This window comes from Narcine bancroftii, chromosome 3 (genome assembly GCF_036971445.1).
Source record: "Narcine bancroftii isolate sNarBan1 chromosome 3, sNarBan1.hap1, whole genome shotgun sequence".
Classification (NCBI taxonomy): domain Eukaryota; kingdom Metazoa; phylum Chordata; class Chondrichthyes; order Torpediniformes; family Narcinidae; genus Narcine; species Narcine bancroftii.
The window spans coordinates 257745514-257769398 of NC_091471.1; the positions used below are offsets into that span (position 1 = coordinate 257745514).

Here is a 23885-nt window from a genome sequence, read left to right on the forward strand (position 1 = left end):
GAACTCATGACATTGATATCGACCTCCAATTTTCTGTTAAACCCCTCTCCTGAGTCTCTCCCTATGCTCCCCCCACCCCACCTTCTCCATTCAGAGAGGTACCCTCTCCCCAGATCACTTCTCAGCAATTTTCTCTTCTACCCTCCCTCCTATGTCCACCTGTTAGTCTGTGTTCCTCTCCCTGCCCCTTCCACCCTCATCTCTTCTCCCCCACTCTTTTATTGGTTTGCTCACACCTTGACAAGGGGTTTGGGCCCCGAAGTGTCGGTTACTCTTTCCTTCCTACAGATGCTGTGTGACCTGCTGAGTTTCTCCAGCACGTCTACCTGCTGCACTTGATCCCAGCATTTCCTGTTTAACATCAAATTTACAACAGAAATAATATACAAAAGCCTGCAGATGCCACAATTGAGGTAAAAACACAATGCTGGAGAAACTCAGCAGGTGAAACTGTGAACCTTATGTAGCAAAGATGTATTTAAAGACTTACTTTGCACTTTATTGATTTTTTTAATTCTCTCTGTATTACACAGTCAGTTTGTTTACATTCGCTATCTGTTTACAGTTCTTTATTTACATTGAGTACAGTTTTTCTTTGCACTACCAATAAGTGGTAATTCTGCTGTGCCCGCAGAAAAGAGAATTTCCGGGTAGTAAGTCATGTCATGTATGTCCTCTGACAACAAATCTGAATTCTGAAAATATACCATTAATGTTTTGGGCTTGATCTACCGCCGTGTTTTTGCCCACTGCTTGTCTTTTACATCGGTATTTGCCTCGTCGCCAGTGACGGATTAGGCTGAAACCTAGGGGCCCAGCGGGTAAGGGGGCCCAAGCTACAGCCTTTTCAGTAAAGTGTAGCCTGGTCTCGGTTTGTTGTTTCACACTTACTGCGGGTCTGTGGGGGTGGCCAGGGTTGGTGTTGTGCCGTTGCCAGGGGGGACATGCGTGGTGGATTCTGGGAGCGGCGGGATGCGGCGTGTGAGATCCTTCACTTTCTCACCAAACTGTTCGATGTTCAACATCCAATTTGGTTGGTGAGATATTAAAAATCGAATAGTTTGGTGGGAAGGTGGAAGATGATGGAGGGGGGGAGGGGGTGAGGGGTGAATTAAACCAGCTCGCCCAGAGTGCCCAGAGGCAGTTATTAGTGGCCCTCTGGTTGGGCTGGTGGGTGACGCTGGGTGATAGACTGATTGAGCCAGTGAAGTGGCCTCTCAGTCAATCACCAAGCTCTGGGTGAGCTGCTTTAATTCAATCCCCACTCCTCAATCCTCCACTTTCCCACCACCAAACTATTAATGCCCAATTCAGTCAGGAGAAAAGGAAGGGGAGGAAAGAACAGATTTGGGCAAGAGGGTTTGAGGGTTGGAAGCTGATCTGTGCGTCTGAAATCGCATCTGGTGGTAGAGAAGGGGTAGAGGGGATTTTTTCAGGGGGGCAGTAGCTGGAGAGGGGTTGGGGTGTGTGTGCAGAGGGAGCGACTGCTTCCCTGAGCACATTTGTTCAAAATTGGTGCCTGTTTTTGAACTGTGAGACCATAGCATCAGCCGCAGGTGCCCTGCCACCTCCTTGTGTGTGCTCCCTGCTATTAGCTGGCGTGGATCACATGCCACACATGCATGAATCAATGTGAGCACGAAAAGAATTCAATGTTCGAACAGTAAATTAGAGTGAGAGCCCCCAAGAGTGAGCGTTGTGAGTAAAATGTTTGTTTTATTTAAAAACGGAATTGATTTGCAAATTGTGCCGTACAGTTCAAGTAAGCCAAGGGGAGGATTTGGAGTCGGGTGTCGGGAGCTCCAGTCACCAAAGATTGCGATGCTCAACTCCAAGCCTTCCCCTCAGCCTTCACCTGAGCTCCTGACACCCAAGCCCCAACTCTGAACTCTCCCCTTAGCCTAAGCTGGAGCTCCTGATGTCTGTCCCAACTCCAAACCCTTCAGTATATACCCGAGCTCCCGATGCCCAAGTCCCAACTCCAAACCCTCTCCTCAGCCTACATCAGAGCTCCTGATGCCCGAGTCACAACATTGAACCCTCCCCTTTCCCCTCAGCTTACTGTTCATGTACACCGGAGCCCAGTGTGCAGTAGTAGGCCAATCCCTATCATTTTAATTCAAACATTAAAATAACTTTAATCAAAAAGGTGTAGCGGCTGCTACTGCTGGAGAAGTTACGCTCAAAGAAGTGACACACACGACGGGAGTGAATTCAGCACTGGTTTATTGTGCTGGCAGCTCTAGTTATAAGCCCATCTCTGATGTCATCCTCCCCCCCCCCCCCGCCCACCCCAACTGGTGGCATTACAATCCGCTTTCTGGGATTGGTTGTTAGTGCTATCTGTGAATTGGTCAATCAGTGAGCACCTCTCATCCCCAGGTGTGGCTGCTTCCCTAGCTCCACCCAATTGGTTGCCAGTGGCCAGCCCGTCGGAGTGTGACGCTGCAGCTGCATGCTGCTGAGTCAGGCACCGACTTTAAAGAGCGTAGCCCATCTTGGCAGGTGGTATAGGCCACAGGCTCCCGGTGTCATGTCTCCACTTCGGGTGTGGTGCGTTCGGCGGCCCACTACACGACCCCCCACCACCCAGAATTGGCGTTAGGTGAGGCCTTGTGCTTGGGAGGCCTGCCCCTTCACTTTGGGGGTGGGTCATGGATCGGGTGGTCAGAGTCAAGGAATGTCGACTTGAGCTGGTCCAGGGTGAAAATCTTGTTTCTCCCCTCAATATCCAAAAAACGTGTTGTGTCGTATAATTTTGTATGGGCCTTCGTAAGGTCTCTGTAGTGGGGTGGGGGTCCTGTGCATCCCGCTTCCTTTAGGTACAAATGTTGTCCATGACCCTGCTGTTTTGTCTGTGTTGGGGTAAGTGTCCCGCAGGCAGGACAAGGTGGCCGCAGGGAAATTGTCCCCAGTGTCTTTGGCGGCCAGGAATTCCTCCAGAATCACTAATGGTGCGCAGTACACCATTTCAGCTGCAGAAACCTTAATGTCCTCTTTAGGAGTGGCCTGGATCCCCAGGAGGACCCACGGGAGCTCATCCACCCAGTTAGGGCCATTGAGTCTGGCCATGAGAGCTACTTTAAGGTGTTGTTGGAATCACTCCACCAAACCTGGCCTGAGGGTGTTAAGCCATGGTATAGTGCAGCTGAGTACCCAGGGCATTAGCAAGATAAGACCAGAGGCCAGAGGTAAATTGGGAGCCCCTGTCAGAGGTTATATGCTCTGGAACCCTGAACCTAGCCACCCAGTTGTGTAGGAGGGCCCTGATGCACATTTCCATAAAGATCTCTGGAAAAGGATGGCTTCCGGCCATCTGGTTGACCTGTCTACTCGAGTCAGTAAGTAGCGTGTGCCTAGGGGGCCACCAGATCCAGTAGATGTGGCTGAATCGGCGTCATGGTGGTTGAAATGACTGTGGGGGGGGCGCTTTAGTGTGGGTATGAATTTTCAAGGTCTGGCTCTGTGTACAATTCCTGGCCCACTGGCTGACCTCTTTGTGGAGGCCATGCCAGACGAATCGACTAGCAACCATTTTGATGTGTGTTTTGATGGTGGGGTGTGCCAGGTTGCGTATGGCCTCGAAAATGCGCCTCCTCCAGGTAGTGGGAATGATGGGACAAGGCTTACCCATAGACGTGTTGCACAGGACAGTCTGCTCCCCAGGGCCAAGCTTTATGTCCTCCAACTGGAAGCCAGTAATCACAGTGCGATGTGCATCAATGTCCTTGTCTGCTGCCTGTGCTTCAACCAGAGCCTTATAGTCAACGCTAGATGTTGAGATGTGAATCGCCTGTAATGTGGGATGTGACAAGACATCGGCCACCATGTTGGATTTTCTCACAATATGCTGAAAATTCTGAAATATATGAAATGTGCCTCTGTAACTTGCCTGACCATGGGTCGGAAACCTTTGTGAAGGCGAAGGTGAGGGGCTTGTGGTTTGTAAAAATTTGGAACTTCCTGCCCTCAAGGAAGAATCTAAAATGTCTGTTTGCCAGGTGCAATACCTGGAGTTCCCTATCGAAAGCACTATATTTCTGTTCAGACGCCCACAAATGTCAACTGAAAAATGAAAGGGGTTGCCTGTGTCCACTCGCCCTCTGTTCAAAGACCCCCCCCTCCAACTGCTGGGTCAGAAGCGTCCACTGTGGGAGAGGATGATGGCTTACCCCATGTTTAGGCTCAATGAGTTGGAGCAGCATCAGGAGGGCAGTGTTAGCCAGGGCACCTTTTGTTCCCTGGAATGCATCGGATGCCTCCTGATTCCATGAAATCACCTTCTTCATACCATTCATAAGGGAGAATAAAGGTTTCATGGTGCGATCCGCCCCCGGCTGTGTAAAAATTCACCATGCCAGCGAACTCTGGTAGGCTTGGGGAATGCTTGAATGACCTCTACCTTATTGGTTAGTGGTTTAGCCTTGTGACAGTCGATACTGTGACCTAAAAAATTTATTGGAGTCTTTGCTGAACCAGCATTTTGCTGGATTAATTGACAGGCCAAATTCAGTCAACCTGTGGCACAATTGTCTGATGTGAGCGGCGTGGTTAGCACGGTCACAGCTTGCAATCAGAATGTCATCAGGGTAGATGAACACAAACTTCAAATTCCTGCCCACAGGTCTGTGCAGCATTTTAGGCTGAAGGGCAATCTGAGGAATTTGAATAGCCCAAGTGGTGTAATAATGGCAGACTTTGTGATATCCTCAGGGTGGATGCGAAATCTGATGATAGCCATGGATTAAGTCGATTTTGGAAAATATCTGTGCCCCTTGCAGGTTTGTGGAAAAGTCCTGAATATGGGAGACGGGGTATCTATCCGATGTGACGGCTTCATTTAGCCGGCGGTAGTCCCTGCATGGTCTCCAACACACACCTTAAGGCATAATGCCTAGGGACTATATGGAGAGGGGAGGCCCAGGGAATGTTGGAATGACGGATGATGATGAGTTCCTCCATTTTAAGATCTCCTCCTTGGCAAGATTGAGTTTATCTGGCAGGAGGCGGCGTGCTCTGACGTGAAGTGGGGGGGCCTTTAGTGAGGATGATGGCTTACCCCGTGTTTAGGCTCAATGGAGTTGGAGCAGCATCACCATGGAGGGGAATTCAGCAAGAATCTTGGTAAACTCATTGCCTGGACTTGCCACCGAGTGTAGGTGGGGAGCAGACAGTTTGGTGCATTCTAGTACAAGGGTCTGAAAGGTCTTTGCGTGTACCAGCCAGCGGCCCTTGTCATTGACTAGGAAGGAGTTGGCCCTCAGGAAGTCCGCCCCAGGGAGAGGCTGGCGGATGTCTGCTAAATCAAATCGCTAAATGAAGCCATGGTTGCTGAAATGGAGTGGAATAGTATGGTTGTCGTAAGTCCTGACACTGTGTGTGTGTGTGTGTGTGTGTGTGTGTGTGTGTGTGTGGTGTGTGTGTGTGTGAGATTCTGTGTGTCTAATGGCACGTGTTTGGTGTGTGCGTGTGTGTACATATTTGTGCTTGTTTGTGTGTGTGCGTGTGTTTGTGTGTGTCTGTGTTTGTATGTTTGTGTGTGCTTGTGTGTTTTCGTGTTTTTATGTGTGTATCTGTGTGTTATTGTTTGTGTCTGAGCACATATGTGCTTGTGTGTGTGTGCGTGTGTGTTTGTGTGTGTGAATGGGTGTGCGCACATGAGTGTTGTTTTGTGATTTGGTGTGTTTATGTATGTGAGTGTGCAGTTTGTGTGGTGTGTGTTCGTGTGCATGTTTGTGCATATATATGTATTGGTGTGCCTATGTGTGCATGTGCATGTGTATGTGTGCATATATGCATGTTTGTGTGTGTCTGCTTGTGTGTGGCAAGTATATGTGTGGTATGTGTGTGAGCACACATGTGTGCATGTATGTGTGTGCATGTGTGGATGTGTATGTTTGTGTGTGTAGGTGTGTAATTGTGGGTGTGAGCACTCATGTTTGTGCATGTGTGTGATGTTTATGTGTGTGTGGTGTGTGTTTGTGCGTGGTATGTGTGTTTGTATGTGGTGTGTTGTGTGTGTTTGTGTATGACCGCACCTGTGTGTGCATGTGTGTGTGCGTATGTATGCACACTGTTATGAGCCCAAAGGACCCCAAAACCCAGCAGCAATAGATATTCATCAAGAAAAATGGTTGTGTGTTTGTGTGCTTGTGTGGAAGTAGGTGTACACATGTGTGTGCATTTGTGTAGTTGTGTTTGTGTGTATGTATTTGTGTGTTGGGATGTGTTTGTGTGCGATATGTTTGAAATTGTGTTTGGACATCAGGTTAGAGGACCTTTAATGTTGATAAAAGAACAGTGGGTTAATGAGGATGTGCAGTTGAACTTGCTGGATTATGCTTCTAAATTTAAAGATAGGTTACAAAAATTGTGGACGTTGGCTCAAGAGAATTTAGAAATGGCTCAGGGTAAAATGAAGTGTTTATTTGATAGGAAAGCTCAGGTGAGGAATTTTAAGACAAGAAGTAAAAACATATATAACAATTACAGCACGGAAACAGGCCATTAGGCCCTTCTAGTCCGCACCGAACCAAACACCCCTTTCTAGTCCCACCTCCCTGCACAATGCCCATAACCCTCCATCTTCTTCTCATCCATATACCTGTCCAACCTTTTCTTAAATAATACAATTGACTCCGCCGCCACTATTTCTCCCGGAAGCTCATTCCACACGGCTACCACTCTCTGAGTAAAGAAGTTCCCCCTCATGTTACCTCTAAACATCTGCCCCTTAATTCTTAACTCATGTCCTCTTGTTTTAATCTTTCCTCCTCTTAACGGAAATAGTCTATCCACATCCACTCTGTCTATCCCTTTCATAATCTTAAATACTTCTATCAAATCCCCTCTCAACCTTCTACGCTCCAAAGAATAAAGACCTAATCTGTCCAATCTCTCCCTATACTCTAGATGCTTAAACCCAGGTAACATTCTGGTAAACCTTCTCTGCACTCTCTCCACTCTGTTTATATCCTCCTATAATTAGGCAACCAGAACTGCACACAGAACTCCAAATTAGGCCGCACCAACGTCTTATACAATCTCAACATCACCTCCCAACTCCTATATTCCATGCAATGATTGATAAAGGCCAGCATACTAAAAGCCTTCTTCACCACCCTATTCACGTGAGTTTCTACCTTCAGGGAACGATGTACCGTTACTCCTAAATCTTTCTGCTCTTCTGTATTCCTCAATGCTCTCCCATTTACCACGTATGTCCTATTCTGATTCTTCTTACCAAAATGAAGCACCTCACACTTATCTCTGTTTTGATTTTGTTTCCAACATATGACAATCCATTGAAATCTGGATTTTCTGGACCGTACGTAATTAAATCAAAACTGAATGATGTTAACTATGTTGTTAACACTCCAGATCGAAGGAATAAAAATCAGATTTGTCACATAAATATGGTGAAACCTTATTATGAGGATAAGGGTAGTGAGAACAATCTGTATCAGAGACGTTAGCTGTTGACAGAGTGGAGGAAGTGGTAGATCATAAGATTATGGAAACAGAATCTTGTGAGGGTAACCTTAAAGAAACCATGGTTCCTGTGCGCCTGTCTAACTCAACAATTTTGGAAAAGTTAGGCCATCTTAAGTTACAAGAGCAGATGCAGTTGAAAGAATTACTTTTGAAATACACAGATTTGTTCCCAGATGTTCCAAAAAGGACATTAGTGATTTACCACGATGTAGATGTTGGAGAAGCAAATCTCATAAAACAGCACCCATATAGAATAAACATTCAAAAGAGTAAAATCATGGATGAGGAGGTGGAATATATTTTGAGGAATGACATTATTAGACTTTCAAACTCAGATTGGAGTTCTCCTTGTATTCTGGTACTAAAACCAGATGGAACTGTTAGGTTTTGTACAGATTACAGGAAGGTTAATTCAGTAACTAAAACAGATGCTTATCCTATTCCAAGAATAGATGACTGTATTGATAAAATTGGTAAAGCTAAATTTCTTACTAAGTTGGATTTGTTGAAGGGTTACTGGTGTGTGCCTTTAACTGAGAGAGGAAAGAATATTTCGGCTTTTGTAATTCCATCCGGTTTATGCCAGTATAATGTGTAACCTTTTGGCATGAAAAATGCCCTTGCAACATTCCAGAAGATGATTAATGCAGCAATCCAAGGGTTAACACATACAGATGCTTATATGGATGACTTGGTCACAAAAGGTGACACATGGGAAGAACATCTGAGGCAATTAGACAAATTGTTTGCAAGATTATCCAAAGCAAACTTAACTGTTAATTTAGCAAAGAGCCAATTTGAAAATGCCACGATAACATACTTGGGTTATATAATTGGCCATGGGAAAGTTGCACCTATTCAAGCTAAGGTGAATGCAATTTCTGAATTTCCTATTCCCAATGGCAATAAAGCAGTGAAAAGGTTTTTAGGAATGGCAGGATATTGCAGGAAATTTTTCAGATATTTTGCTGAGGTTGCTCTTCCTTTAACCAACCTTTTGAAGAAAGGGGAGAAATTTGTGTGGACTAAAGATTGTCAGGCAGTGTTAGAAAATTTAAAGGAGAGGCTATGCCATTGCCCTGTGTTAAAATCTCCTGATTTTGATAAACCTTTTTCTGTAGCAGTGGATACCAGTGAGGGGGCAGCAGATGCAGTTTTATTGCAAAAACATAATGAAATTGACCATCCAGTTGCCTACTTTTCAAAAAAATCAATGCTCATCAAAGGAACTATTCCACTATTGAAAAAGAACTGTTGGTTATCATATTTGCTCTGCAGAATTTTGACGTATTTCTTGGTACCTCATGAACCAATTGTGATATTCACTGACCACAATCCTCTGGTGTTTTTGAATAAAATGAAGAATAAAAACAGAAGATTGTTAAACTGGAGTTTAATATTACAAGAATATAATCTGCAAATTAACCAGATAAGAGGCATAAAGAATGTGACAGCAGATTATCAAGATGTTAAAATTGATCATATATAAAAATACTCTCAAAATTGGGTTACTGTATTACAACATGTTATATATTGTATATTGTTGTCTCTTACATGTAATGTAGTGATTTTTAAGACAGTTTAGTTATAATTGAATTTTAACTCAAGAGTTAAAATTCCTTTAAAGGGGGAAGGAGTGACAGAGTATTTAGAGGTGGTTTGGGAGGATTGTAGAGCAGGTTGCACACACATTTTAAAACACAGAATTTTTGCAGGACTTTTGCAGAGTGCTATTTTGCAAAAGGCATTAAAGTAGCAACATACGGCAGCAGCTTGTCTGGAAGAGCATGTGATCTTTGCAGGCAGAGGCAGAACAGCTTTGCTCTCAGAGAGGGAGGGAGTGAGAGAGAGAGGAGGGACAGAGATTTCGGTTCCAGAGGGATAAGCTGGCAAACTTTGGAAGACTGCCTGGTCAAAGGAGAAGACAGGCTGTCTGAAAGGAACTCTGTGGTGACCTGAAAGAAAGAGGATCATCTGGAGAACTTTGAAGGGGGCAAGTTTCATCAGCAAGACTGATTAAACAGGAATCAGGTGCAGATGTCCTGGAACAAATGTATCTCTCTCTGAACACCCACAAGAACCCTCCTGAATGGTAACCATTTGCCTGTTAAGCATCAAAGACTGATGAACTTTATTAATGCTAACTTCTGTGCACAGTACAAGAATTGCCTGCAATCAGTTAGATTGGACTGTGAACCAAATCACTTTTCTACACTTATATACACATTACACACATGTGCACTTAGAATTAAAGGGGGGTTAAGTAGGTTAAGTAAGTTGATAGTAATAAGTTAAAGTTCGATTCTGTTTTCATGTGCAAAGATAATTAAAAGCAACCTTTGTTTAAGTAACCCTTTGTCGTGGTGTATATCTATTGCTGCTGGGTTTTGGGGTCCTCTGGACTCTGTAACAGAATGAACATGCATGTGTGTGCATGTGTGTATGTTAGTATGTGTGTGTGCATGTTTATTTGTGTGTGCATGTGTGTGTGTGTGTTTATGTGTCTCTGTGCTTGTATTTGTGTGTGTTTGTTTGGGCATTTGTGTGTGTATGTGTGTGCGGGTACCTGTGTGTGCAGGTTTGTGTGTATCTGTGCTTGTCAGTGTCTGAGTGTGTGTGTGTGTGTGTGTGTGTGTGTGTGTGTGTGTGTGTGTGTGTGTGTGTGTGTGTGTGTGTGTGTGTGTGAGTGTTTTAATTTGTGTGTATGGATGTGTGTCTGAGTGTGTGGTATGTGTATGTTTGTGTGTTAGCACACATGCATGAGTTTGTGTGCATGCATGTGTATCTGCATGTGTGTGTTTACTCATGTGTGTTTGTGTGTTCGAGTGTGCACATGTGTGGTTTGTGTATGTGTGTGTGCTGTGTGCATGTTTGCATGTGTGTTTATGTGTATGTACATGGATGTATATATCTGTTTTTGTTTGTATGTGTGTGCATGCACGTGTGTGTGCATGTTTGTGCTATGTATGTGTGTTAATGTTTGTGTGTTTGTTTGTGTTGTTCTGTGCCTGTGTGTATATTTGTGTTTATTTCTCTCTATGTGGGTGTGTGTTAGTGCATTTGTGTACATGTATGTGTGTGTAAGTACTTGTGTATAGGTGTTGGTGTGTATGTGTGTGTTGTGTGTGTGTGTGTGTGTGTATATGTGCACATATGTGTTGTGCATTTGTATGTGGGTGTGTGTATATTTCTGTGCATGTATGTGTGTGTATACTTGTATGAGTGTGCGAGTGGGTGTGTATGTGTGGGTGCTTTAATGTGTATGTATTTATGTGGTTGTGTGTGCATGTGTGTGTGTATCTGTCCATGTGGGTGGGTGTATGTGTACATGTAGGAGTATGTAATTGTGTCTTTATGTGTGTTTATGTCTGTGTGTTTGTGTGTGTGTGTCTGTGTGTGTGTGTCTGGTTGTGTGTCTGTGTGTGTAGGTGAATGTGTGTGTGTTTGTGTTTATGTGTTTGTATGTGTGTCTGTGTGTTTATGTGCATGTATTTGTATGTGTGCACATGTGAATGTATGTGTGTGTATTTGTATGCTTGTGGGTCTGTGTATACGTGTATGTTTTTTGTGTTTGTGTGAGCACACGTGTCCGTGTGTGTGCGTGTGTCTGTGTGTGTTTGTGTGTGTTTGTGTGTGTGTGTGTGCACATGCATGTGGGTGTGTCTCTGTGTGTGTCTGTGGTCGTATGTTTGTGTCTGTGTGTGTGTATAATCGGTTTCTGTTGTGTATTCTGTATGTGCACTGTGGTCCAGAGGAACGCTGTTTCGTTTGGTCTTATAAATACTGTCAGATTATTATAAACAAACTTGAACACATGGGATGGGCACCTTTTAGACCAGCCATTCTCAATGGACACCATAAGCCCAACCTAGGGGTCACAGCACATTTAGGGTGGTGGGAGGGCATAGCCAATAAAACGTTGAGAATGGCTGGTCTAGAGTGTCTCATCAATTCACATTTGGCACTTCAAGCCAGTTGCAGGGAAGAAATGAGTAACCTGACACAAATTTATTTGGAATTAAGTTGCCGATTGATCTCTTCCAGATCCTGAGTAACCTAGTGATGGAAGATCTGTGCCCTGTGTTGGAGTCTCAGCTCATTCCTCACATCAGAGGGGCAGAGATCAAACGGAAGCAGACCTGGCTGAAAGTGAGTCTTATCTTGTTGTGGTAAAGCACTATAGTCTTCACCTTCTTTCCACGCCTCTCTCTCCTTCTCTTGGTCCCTGGGCCGTTGTGTATGTGGTCTCGAGCCACAGGATAGTGGAATCATCATCAACCATTGTCCCTCTGCCCTCTTACTCCAACCTCTGCCCTCTTCCTCTCCATCTTAGCGTGTTCAGCTTTCCCTCACTCTCTCTCTCTCTTCCCCTTTCCCATCTCTCTGTTCACCTCTTCCACTATGTTGCCTTCTCTCCGTCTCTCTCTTCCTCTTTCATATCTCCCTCTCTGTTGCCTCACCTCTCTCTCTCCACATCTCTCTCACCCACTTTTCTCTCTCTCTCTTTCTCCTCCTCTCCTCCGCTTGATCTCTTTTTCTCCCCCTCTCTTTATCTCCTACACCTCTCTCTATCTCTTCCCATCTCTCTCCCACCTCTCTCTCTCTCCTTCCTACATCTCTCTCTCTCTCCCACCTCTCTCGCTCTCTCCCCCTCCTACATCTCTCTCTCTCTCCCACCTCTCTCTCTCTCTCTCTCTCTCTCCCTCCTACATCTCTCTCTCATATATTATCCCTGTATCTGTTTATGGGAAGGTGTTGGACTTACTGTTCGTGCATCAGTGTGAGATCTCCTGACTTCTCTTCCACACCATTTCCTGTCATGTGATTTGCCACGTCTTGAGTAGCTATTAAATTTTGCCACATGTTTTTTATATTTTCACAAAGGCCCAGGTCTCGTACATTCCATCAAGAATATGCAATTTCCTTTCTTCCCTTCCTGCCAGGTTGAGGTGATCTTATTTCCAGCATTTCTTTTTTTTGTTCCATTTTTCTCACTGTTCCGTCCCATATCTGCCTGGGTGTGGTATTGCTGAGGTGGATGGGGAGATGAGTTTGGAGGTGAACTTGTCATTGGATCTATTTTTCAAAGAGGAATTTCTCTCCGTATTTGAAGTGGAACATGTATTATTTCCAACACAATAAACGAATGAATGCCTTCTCACATAAGTGCTCCTGTTTATTGCTGTTTTTTTGCTTATCCTGGTAACATTTCTCAGCATTTGTGAGGTCAGTAATGACTGTTCCTTGGGTCTGGGGAAGTGAGAAAAAGAGTTGGTTTTAAGTGGCAGAGATGATGGGACATTCCAATCAATGGATTTGCAGCTGTCTCATTGAGAGACCTGCAGTCTCGATCAGCCAGTCCCAACCTTTTTGCTGGCTGTGATCCCTTAGAGAGCTTTGGTCTTCCTTCCTGTGGAGCAGTCGTTAAGTTGGTTTCTCCAGTACTTCTCTCCTACCGACTACATAAAAAATATTTTATGCTTTTAGTCTGTATGCCCCCCCCCTTAGATGTGCTGTGCCCAATTCCCTGCACCCGCACCCCCCTCCCCACCGCTGGGTGTATAACCCCTGTTGAGAATAGGTGGTCTAGAGTCCCTCCGTAACTGGGCAGTGAGAAGCTGAGACCTAGGGAAGCCCCTCAAACAACAGAAGGGTCAGTAACGACAAGGTGGTGGTAACAGAAACAAATTTAATAATGTACAGTGGTGGAAATGTATGGGTTTGAAATGAAGGGTGGGAAGAGTCCTTGAACAGGTTTCCTTTTGTAAATAATTTATTGGGAATAAAGTCTATTTTTCATTTTTTTTTAAATAGATCAGCAATGCTGTTTGTTGGAAATTTGAAGCAGGCAGATCAGGCAGTATAGTCAGAGAGAGTTCAGGGAGATGACCTCATGTTAGACTGACCAAAGCTGGTTATCTACGATTGTTATCGCTGCCTTCACCTCAAAGAACTAAGATAAAAACTAGTTTTACATTTCTAGAGCTCTGAACATCCCAGACAATTTACAAATATGTTCACAGTCATAATGTGGGAAGTGTGATAACACTGAACAACAAATTGTTTCAAACAGTTTGCTTTTTGAAAAAATTTTAATGATGCTGACACACTCTGTTAGTTTGAAAAATTATTTGCCTATGATTTTCATTTGTACTCAGCATCTGATGCCTCTCCTGTCAGTGTCCAACAATAGTTGCCCAGCATTGATGGATTCCAGTTGCCCTGATACCATGGTTGCAATATCCTGGTGAAACTTTTCACTGTGTTTGTCACTGACAGCACCAAGATCAGCAAGGAAGAGACCAAGTGCGAAGCAGGAAATAAATTTTAATGACATGTTGTACTTTGTGGTTTTGTCTTCTTGAAGGAGACTTAAAATATGTCAGGAAATCACAAAAATAGGTTGCAGGGTATATTATAAGATGGTAGATGATAGGAATGTTTTAAGGTGAGAGAGTTTGTTTTTCAAGCAGTCAAGGTGCACACCCATGCATTGTATGCAGATGCAAAATTGCAGAGTGACAGAGAAAGAGGTTCGTTGATATGGAGCAAAGGCCACATAATTTCACTATCTTCACCTCAGCACCATAGATGCTGTGGTGATATGTCATTCACCACTAGGTCACCAGGGGTCATCCCAGTGACCTTGTATATAAAGCAGTCCAGAGCTACAGTCTAGCTTTCCATGTTTGTCTTGCAGAGAGACAAGACCACTTAGTATACATATTAGTTTATTAAATTGTACTGACAATAGCCACACCAGCAGTGTGAGTCTAAGACAGTTTTAATAAACTAATATGTGCACTAAGAGGTCTTGTCTCTCTGCAAGACGAACCTGGAAGGCTAGACTGTAGCTCTGGACTGCTTTATATACAAGGTCACTGGGATGACCCCTGGTGACCTAGTGGTGTAATGACATATCACCACAGATGCAGCCAGGGAAGTGGGCATCACCCTTTTCCCAAAGTCTGAAGGTATATTTGCTGGTTGAGTCGGTGGTGAAGAAGACAAATACAATTCTGGCCTTCATTTCAAGAGGAATAGAATCTAAGAGCAGGGATGTGATGTTGAGGCTTTATAAGGCCTTGGGGAGACCTCACATGGAGGATTGTAAGCAGTTTAAGAAACAATGTGCTGACGTTGGAGAAGTTTCAGAGGAGATTCACAAGGATGATTCTGGGAATAAAAGGGTTATCATATGAGGAGTATTTGACAGCTCTTGGCCTGTGTTCGTTGGAATTTAGGAGAAAAGACTAGCAAAAAGAACAAAGTAGCCACTGAAACAAGTCCACAAACTTAGCCCCAAATGCGAGATCTTGGAGTCAGCCCCTTTCTGCGAGTGGATCCCACAGACCACAATCAGTGAGGATTGGTGAGAGAACTTCATCTGCTATCATTCTCAACACAGGGTATATTATAAGACGGTACATGATAGGAATGTTTTAAGGTGAGAGAGTTTGTTTTTCAAGCAGTCAAGGTGCACACCCATGCATTGTATGCAGATGCAAAATTGCAGAGTGACAGAGAAAGAGGTTCGTTGATATGGAGCAAAGGCCACATAATTTCACTATCTTCACCTTAGCACCATAGATGCTGTGGTGATATGTCATTCACCACTAGGTCACCAGGGGTCATCCCAGTGACCTTGTATATAAAGCAGTCCAGAGCTACAGTCTAGCTTTCCAGGTTTGTCTTGCAGAGAGACAAGGGAGGGATTCTCATTGAAATATTTTGAATGTTTAAAGTCGTGGACAGAGTAGATGTAGAAAGGTTGTTTCCCACGGTGGGAGAGTGTAGGACAAGAGGGCACAACTTCAGGATAGAAGATGTTCACTTAGAACAGAGATGGGAGGAATTTCTTCAGCCAGAGGGTGGTAAATCTGTGGAATTTGTTGCTACAGGAGGTGTGGAGGCCTGGTCATTGGGTATATTTAGGCAGAGATTGATAGGTTCTTGATTAGCCAGGGTATCAAAGGTTACGGGGAGAAGGCCGGGCAGTGGGGCTGAGTGGGAAAATAGATCAGCTTATGATGAATGACAGGGCAGATATGATGGGCTGAATGGCCTATTTCTGCTACTATGCTCCTTATGGTGGCCTTCCCTTTGTACCCTGACTCGGTGTTCGAGATGCTGCCTGCTTGCGTTGGAACGGCGTTTGGCCATGGGTGTATGGGGAGCGTAGTAGAGCCTGTGGGGACCCCAGTGTTGAGAATGATAGCAGATGAAGTTCTGTCACCAATCCTCACTGATTGTGGCCTGTGGGATCCACTCGCAGAAAGGGGCTGACTCCAAGATCTTGCATTTGGGGCTAAGTTTGTTCAGTGGAGAATGGAGCTGCAATTGATAAATAATAGGGAGGAGGCACCTGCTGTGGACTTGTTTCAGTGGCTACTTTGTTCTTTTTGCTAGTCTTTTGTCCAGTTTTATCCATATTTGAGTCCAAATTAAGGTTAAAGTCCCCTCCTATCAATATATTCCCCTGCGTATCTACAATCTTCAAAAGAATATCTTGCATAAACTTTTGATCCTCTTCATTAGGTGCATATATATTGACCAAATTCCAGTTCTGAATATATCTGACAATTTATCATTACATATCTCCCTGCTGGATCTATTATTTCCTCTTCTATTTTGATTGGTACATTTTTATTGATTAATATAGCTACATCTCTGGCTTTTGAGTTATATGATGCTGCCGTTACGTGCCCTACCCAGTCTCTCCTTAATTTATTATGTTCCACTTCAGTTAGATGTGTTTCCTGCACGAATGCTATATCTATTTTTTTCTTTTTTCAGTAAATTTAATAGCCTCTTCCTTTTGATTTGGTTATGTATTCCGTTAATATTTATAGTCATATAGTTCAACATGGCCATCTCATACTCTGTTTACACCTCATTTCCACTTCCTCACCACCACCTTTCCCCTTTTCCCCATTTTCATTTCTCAGTTTTTCTTTTTTGAACTCAATGTATGACAACACTTCTAAAACATAAAATACTTCAACCTCTCCCACATCTAAAATTCCCTTAACCCCAAGTGTCCCTCCCCCCACCTCTCTGAGTCGCCTCTTGTCTCCTGCCGGGCAACCACAACTCCCCTCTCCATTTGGACTGCGAACCCGTTCGCAAGTGTCAACTGATTTCGCAGTGACTGTTATTCTCTCCCACCCAACCCCCTCCAGAAAAGACTTTTATCTTCACATTAAAACAAGCTCCCCCTCTTTTCTTCTCTTTTTCTTTTTTTTACCCCCTTCTCCCTTACTTCCATTTTCTTCCTTCCTTTAGTTCTTACATACATTATTTTTACTTCTTTATATGTAGTTTGTCATCATTATTTGTTCTTGTTACATCTCTCTTTCTGTCCTGCAGACGTTCTGCAAATTCTCGTGCTTTCTCCGGATCCGAGAACAGTCTGTTTTGCTGCACCAGGATAACTATTTTAAGCACCGCTGGATATCTTAACATAAATTTATAGCCTTTTTTTCATAGGATCGATTTTGCTGCGTTAAACTCCTTCCTCTTCTTTACGAGCTCAAAATTTATGACTGGGTAGAAAAAAAATTTTTGACTTTTGTACTCCAGTGGTTTTTTGTCTTCTCTAATTTTATTCATTGCCTTCTCCAATATATTTTCTCTTGTCGTGTATCTCAGAATTTCTACTAAAGCAGATCTTGGTTTTTGTTGTGACTGTGGTTTCGGGGCTAGTGATCTGTGTGTCCTTTCTATTTCCATTCCTTCCTGCATTTCTGGCATTCCCAGGACTTTTGCAATCCACTCTTTTATAAATTCTTTCATATCTTTGCCTTCTTCATCTTCCTTAAGGCCCACTATCTTTATATTGTTTTGCCTACTATAGTTTTCCATTATATCCATCTTCTGAGCTAACAACTCTTGTGTTTCTTTAACTTTTTTGTCACTTTCTTCCAATTTTCTTTTTAAGTCGTTCACTTCCATTTCTACCATTACACATTCTTCCACATTTTCTAATCTTTTCCCCACATCTGCTACGACCAGCTCTATTCTACTCACTTTTTCTTCTGTACTTTTCATTTTTCTTTTCATTTCATTAAATTCTAGTGTCAACGATTCTTTTAATGCTTTCATTTGTTCTTGAAATTTTTTTTATATCTATGTACTGTCCATCTATTTTACCTTCTATTCCTCAGTGCAGAGAGCTTGGTGTTCTTCTTCTTCTTCTTCTGTGTCTGCTCTTGGGTTTGTGTCTTCTATTTCTCTTCCTTGTATCTGTGTCTCTTTTGACTTTCTTGTTGAGCTGCTTGTCTCAGTTTGTTGGGTTTTTTTTTCATGGCTTCTTGATGTTGGTCTTCTTCTGGGCTAGTTATCTGTTGGGCCTCCTGCTTCTGTTTTTCTTTCTCATCCCTCCCTTTTCCGTTGCTTTCCTTTTCTTCCAGCTGGGAGCCCTGCTGTCAGGCATCCCTCAGCTGTTCGTGCTGTGTAGGTTCACTCCACAGCTGGTCCCCCCTCCCGTCGGTGTTCTCCTTTTCCTTGTTGTGCGCATTGCACACCTCTGTTTAGCTCAGTGAGCTATTTTTGCAGTCCCGCAGTCGGGAGGTCGCGACCCTGCGGGGTCTCCACTAACCTCGGGGAGCGGGCTCTTCTGTCCACGGCGGGTCCCTGCTTCTTCGTGCAGGTAAGGCCTTCTCCTTTCTCTTCCGGTGTCTTTCCTTCTTTTTTTCCCATTGTTTTTGGTTTTTATTTCTTGGGTGCCATTTTCTTTCTTTTCTCCACACTTTTATCTTTTATTTGTTGTGTTCTGTGTATCTGGGGCTTTGCTTTTCCTTCACTTTTTTTCTTCTTTTCTAGAGAGGGCTGGTATTCTCCTACCGGGCACTACTCCATCACGTGACTCCTCTGACTTGTTTCAGTGGGAGGTGAACTGGAGTTGGGCTGAGGGTGGCGGAGATAGTGGTGAGCCGTGAGCAGCCTCTCAAAGCATTTCGCAATGGAGGATGTGAGAGCCGTTTACATTCTTCAACACCAGGATGGCAGAGGCCTTCTTGATGTAGGCAGGCGGGTACTTCCATATAATCATATAACAATTACAGCACAGAAACAGGCCATGCAAAACACTTTCTCCCACCTACCCCCACTGACCTACATTCTACCTGTAACCCTCCACTCCTTTCCCGCCCATATACGTATCCAACTCCTCTTTAAATGCTAATTTCATGCCTGCCTCCGCCATATCATCTGGAAGCTCGTTCCACCACTCTCTGAGTAAAGAAGTTCCCCCCTCATGTTTCCTCTAAACTTTGCCCCCCCCCCCCAACTCTCAGCTCATGTCCTCTTATTTATATCACCCCCTTTCTTAAAGGAAAAAAGCCTCTCCACGTCCACTCCATCTATAGCCCTAATAATTTTAAAGACCTCAATCAAATCCCCTCTCAGCCTTCTACGCTCCAAAGACTAAAGCCCTAATTTATTTAACCTTTCCCTAACTTAGGCACTGTAACTCCAGCAACATCCTAGTAAATCTTCTCTGCACTCTCTCCAAATTGTTGATATCTTTCCTATATTTTGGTAACCAAAACTGTACATAATACTCCAAATTTGGCCTTGTACAATTTTAACATAATATCCCAGCTCCTAGATTCAATGCTCTGATTTATAAAGGCCAATTACGTATATGGTATATAAGCTTTCTTCACCACCCTTTCCACATGTGACTTCACCTTCAGGGAACGAAGTACCATTATTCCTTGATCCTTCTGTTCTACTGCACTCTTCGATGCCCCACCATTATGATTAGCCCTACCAAAATGTTATACCTCACACTTATCTGCATTGAATTCAGCCCACATCAGAATGAGAATCAATTGTCATGAATGTGTTTTGTGGCAGTATTACAGTGCAAACATTCAAGTAAATCACCTTAGAAAAATAAATAAAAATAATGCAAGAAAAATAAACCATCAAAGTCAGGCAGTCTCTTTGGTTCATTGATCATTCATGAATCTGATGGTGGAGGGGAAGAAGCTGTCCCTGTGCCCCTGAGTGCTTGCCTTCTAGCTCCTGTACCTTTTTCCTGATTGTAGCAGAGTGAAGAGGGCAGGGCCTGAATGGTGGAGTGCTTGAAAATAGGCACTGCCTCGTGTAGATGTCCTCAATGGAGTGAAGTCTGGTGCCTGTGATGTTGCAGGCTGAGTTAACAAGCCTCTGGAGTTTATTTTTGTCCTGAATGTTGACGCCTCCATTCCAGCCAGAATGCTCTCCATGGTACACGTAGATGTTTTAGTGAGTCTTCGGTAACATACCGAATCTCTTCAAACTCTTCGTGATTGCATCGACATGGAGACTCCAGGACAGATCTACAGAGATGTTGACACCCAGGAATTTGAAGTTCTTGACCCCCTCCACAGCTAACCCTTCAATGAGGACTGGGTCATGTTCTCCTGACTTCCACCTGAAGTCCACAATCATCTCCTTGGTTGAAGGGGCCTGTGAACACTCCTGCCAGACTTCTGCATAGGCTCCGAGGACATGTGCAGGGGACACCTCTGTTGCTTTCCCTGGGTTCGCTCGCTGCAATGGCCATCTGATGTCTGCAGCAGTGTGGATGTGCCTGAGGAAGGCGGGGTACGTGGCTTCCTGCTTGAAGTGAGCGTAGAGTGCATCCAGCACGTCAGGGAGGGGTGAGCTGTTACCTGTTATCCTACCTGGTTTTGCATAGTTGCCCTTGATGATGTTCAGGTCCTGCCACATGCGCCTGGTGTCCAGAGGTTCATCGGGGCTTGAATCTGGTTCACTACTGCCTCTTGACATCACTGATGGCCTTGCAGAGGTCATACCTGGATCCCTTGTATCAGAATGGATTAAATCCCATATCCCTGGCCTTTAGTAGTGTGTGAAACTCACAGAGGGAGGAAGGTGGGAGATGGATAGGAAATTGTATGCTAAATGATTTTGATGAAGAGAGGGAACCAGCATCGACCAGGTGGGCCAAATGGCCTGATGGTGCTCTATATTCAAATTAACATTGTTCCTCTGGTGGAATCTGTCCCACAGATGCTGGGCGAGATGTATGCAGTTGTGGAGAGCCATGTGTCAGAGAAGTTCCAGACCCTGCTCATGGAGAACGAGGAGCAGAAGCAGCGACTGGAGAGGACCATCCGTCCTGACTTCAACCAAATCCTCACCACCAAGAAACAGATCATGGAGAAGATCCGAGGTAGCCAGCACCTTGAGTGAACGGAGGGCGGAGATCAAATGTAGACAAACCCGAGTCTGGCCCCTCCTCATACACAGACCCTTGGTCTGACCCCCATCCAGGTTATGGAGACAGGGTCTGACACCTACTCGTACATGGACCCCTGAGTCTGACCCCTACTCAGGTCACAGAGACCAGGTCTGACCCCTACTTGAACATGGACCCTTGGGTCTGACCCCCACCCAGGTCACAAAGACAGGGTCTGACCCCACCCTGGTCACTGATCCCTGGGTCTGACCCCTACTCGTACATGGACCCTTGGGTCTGACCTCCACCCAGGTCACAAAGACAGGGTCTGACCCCACCCTGGTCACTGATCCCTGGGTCTGACCCCTACTCGTACATGGACCCTTGGGTCTGACCTCCACCCAGGTCACAAAGACAGGGTCTGACCCCTACCCAGGTTACAGAGACCAGGTCTGACCCCTATTCATACGGACCCTTAGGTCTGACCCCCCCCCCACCCCGGTTGGTCCCTTGGATCTGATCCCACCCAGGTTATGGACCTGAGTCTGACCCCCACCCAGATCACAGAGATTGGGTTTGACCCCAACTCTTACATGAACCCCTGGGTCTAACCCCACCCAGGTCACGGACCCCTGGATCTGATCCCACCTAGGTTATAGAGTACTGGGTTTGATTCCCACCCAGGTCATGGAGACTGGGTCTGACCAGGTCATAGACTCCTGGGTCTGACCCCACCCAGATCATGTGACCCCCGGTGTGGCACCCATCCAGGTCAGGGACCTCTCCTCGTACACAGACCTCAGATCTGACCCCACCCCGAAGAATGAAAACACTGGAACTTGCGCGGCCATTTCCTGACCATTATCTGTATCCCTGATCCACTCTCTGAACTAAATCCCCTAGTGTCCAGCCTGGAAACACAGGGCTTTGGCAGAGAGTTTCAGATCTCTCTTGAACAGATGGTGAGATGTGTCCCAGCCTAGGACAGAGATAATGTCCAAATCAGATGATCCATCTCCTCCCCATCAAAGCACATGGTAATATGGGAATAAACCTTGGACAGGTCAGTTGGGGGGTGGGGGGTGGGGTTGAATGTTCATCAGATCTTGTTGACAGGTTAGATTGCACGGCCCTTGAGAGTGGGAACCAGGGAGTCTCAGGGAGGTGGTCATAGAGAGAGTATGTCAGTACCAAGTATCCCAGGGTTGGGGTGATGTGGTGTGTGTATACAGAGTCTTTCTGGCCAACAGTCTCTGAATCCAAGCAACATTCCAAGTAATGGAATAGAAAGGTAGGAAAGGATCGGTTGTGATCAGAATCCAACCAGGAATGGGGCAAGGCTAGGATTCTGGTGATGCTGAGAGATGGGGCAGAGCTGGGAATGGGGAAATGGCTGGAATCGGGTGTGGGGGTTCAAGAAGGGGGTCTGGAATGGAGCACTGGACTGGGGTCAGTGACTACTATTCTCCATCGCAGCTTCACTGGAGGGGCGAGTGAGGTGTTCCTGCCAAGAGCATGTCCAGCCGCAGCTCGGATCAGTGCAGGAGGCAGTGGCAGGCTCCATGAAGACTCTCTTGGCAGAGACCCGACGACTCTTCTCAGAGGAAGTCAGTGAAGTGATCGACAAGGTGAAGAGTGCAGGAGATGGCTCTTCGCTGGCTGAGGTAGACCTCCCTTCCTCCTACCCTTCCATTGGGATGTTCCTGTGGATTTACCGAGCAGAAACAGGATTTTAGTGTCCAGGGATTGAGCTGAGTTACTGGCTCACAGATCACTGGATGACTTCTGCCCCTGGAGTCTAGGGTCCATTCCCGTGATTTTGATGTCACTGAGACACATGACTAGGTACATAATTCACTGGCTAGACACCAGCATCCACAGATTTTCTTGATTGCTTCCATTGTATTTGACATTTTCACCCTGGGAAAATACTACTTCCCCCATCTATACCTTTTGTCCTTTTCTAAATGTTCTATCAGGTCGCTCCCTCATCTCCAATGCTCCAGAGTAAACACCCCAAGTTTGTCCAACATCTCCCCATCGCTCAAACTCTCCAATCCGGGCCACATCCCAGTGAAGTTCTTCTGCACCCACTCCAAAGACTCCACATCCTTCCTGTTCTGTGGCTGAACTATATTTGTGATGCTGCGATTTGATTCCCTGCCATTTCCTCTCGTTGCCCTGACTGATGAAGGCAGCCACACATCTTCTTTATCACTCTGTTTTGTCATGTTACCACTTTCAGAGAACTCTGGATGTGCACCCCAAGTTCCCGCTACACATCAATGCTCCTACCATTTACTGTAAACCTTCCTCTTAGATTTGACCCCACCCCCTCCCGCCCGCCAAAGTATCACCTCACACTTATCTGGATTAAATCCAGCTCCCATTTCACCTCACAGTCCTTGTGTTCTGTTCTGCGAAGACTCTTGTACTTCTAATCTTTCCATGCTGAAAGACCGTTTGGCCAAGGAGCCTTTCCTGTTCAGTCCAACTCTCATTGAACCTTCTCACTTCCCTTTCCCACAGGTTTGCAGCCAAATCCTGGTTTCACTACGTCATGCAGCCCAGATGCATCACTGCTACAAGAAGACAGAAGAGCTGGAACGGTACCTGAGTGAAGTTGGGCCTCGGTTCACCTTCTGTGGTGCACACTTTCTGATGCAGCGAGCTCAACACATTACCCATCAGGTGCCATCCTTCACCAGCCATGGGAAACACACACACACACACACACACACACACACACACACACACACACACACACACACACACAACTACAGACACACACAGAGACACACCCACATGCATGTGCATACACACACACACACAGACCCATACACACTCTCACACATGCATGCACACAACCCCCACACTCACACACATGCACACATCCCCTGCACACAGACTTGCACCCATACACACATGCACACTCACCCCCACACACATTCACACAGACATACACATGCCACACATACATACACACCCCACACATGCATACTACACACAGATACACACACAGACACAGACACACACACAGAGACACTCATACCCACACAGACACACCCACACACACACATACATGTACAGACCCCCCACACTCACGCGCACTCACACACACACACACACACACACACACACACACACACACACACACACACACACACACACACACATATCCCCTACACCCACAGAT

At 45.2% G+C, this 23885-nt stretch overlaps 1 protein-coding gene across 1 annotated transcript in view; it reads left to right on the forward strand.

The window, feature by feature from the left end:
* LOC138758571 (protein Niban 1-like) overlaps nucleotides 1-23885 on the forward strand; it is a 105242-nt gene that overhangs the window by 43054 nt on the left and 38303 nt on the right. Inside the window, exons 6-9 of the mRNA XM_069927695.1 lie at nucleotides 11539-11643; nucleotides 20521-20683; nucleotides 22166-22353; nucleotides 23219-23380. Coding sequence (XP_069783796.1) covers nucleotides 11539-11643; nucleotides 20521-20683; nucleotides 22166-22353; nucleotides 23219-23380 — 618 coding nt within the window. The remainder of the gene's footprint in view (nucleotides 1-11538; nucleotides 11644-20520; nucleotides 20684-22165; nucleotides 22354-23218; nucleotides 23381-23885) is intronic.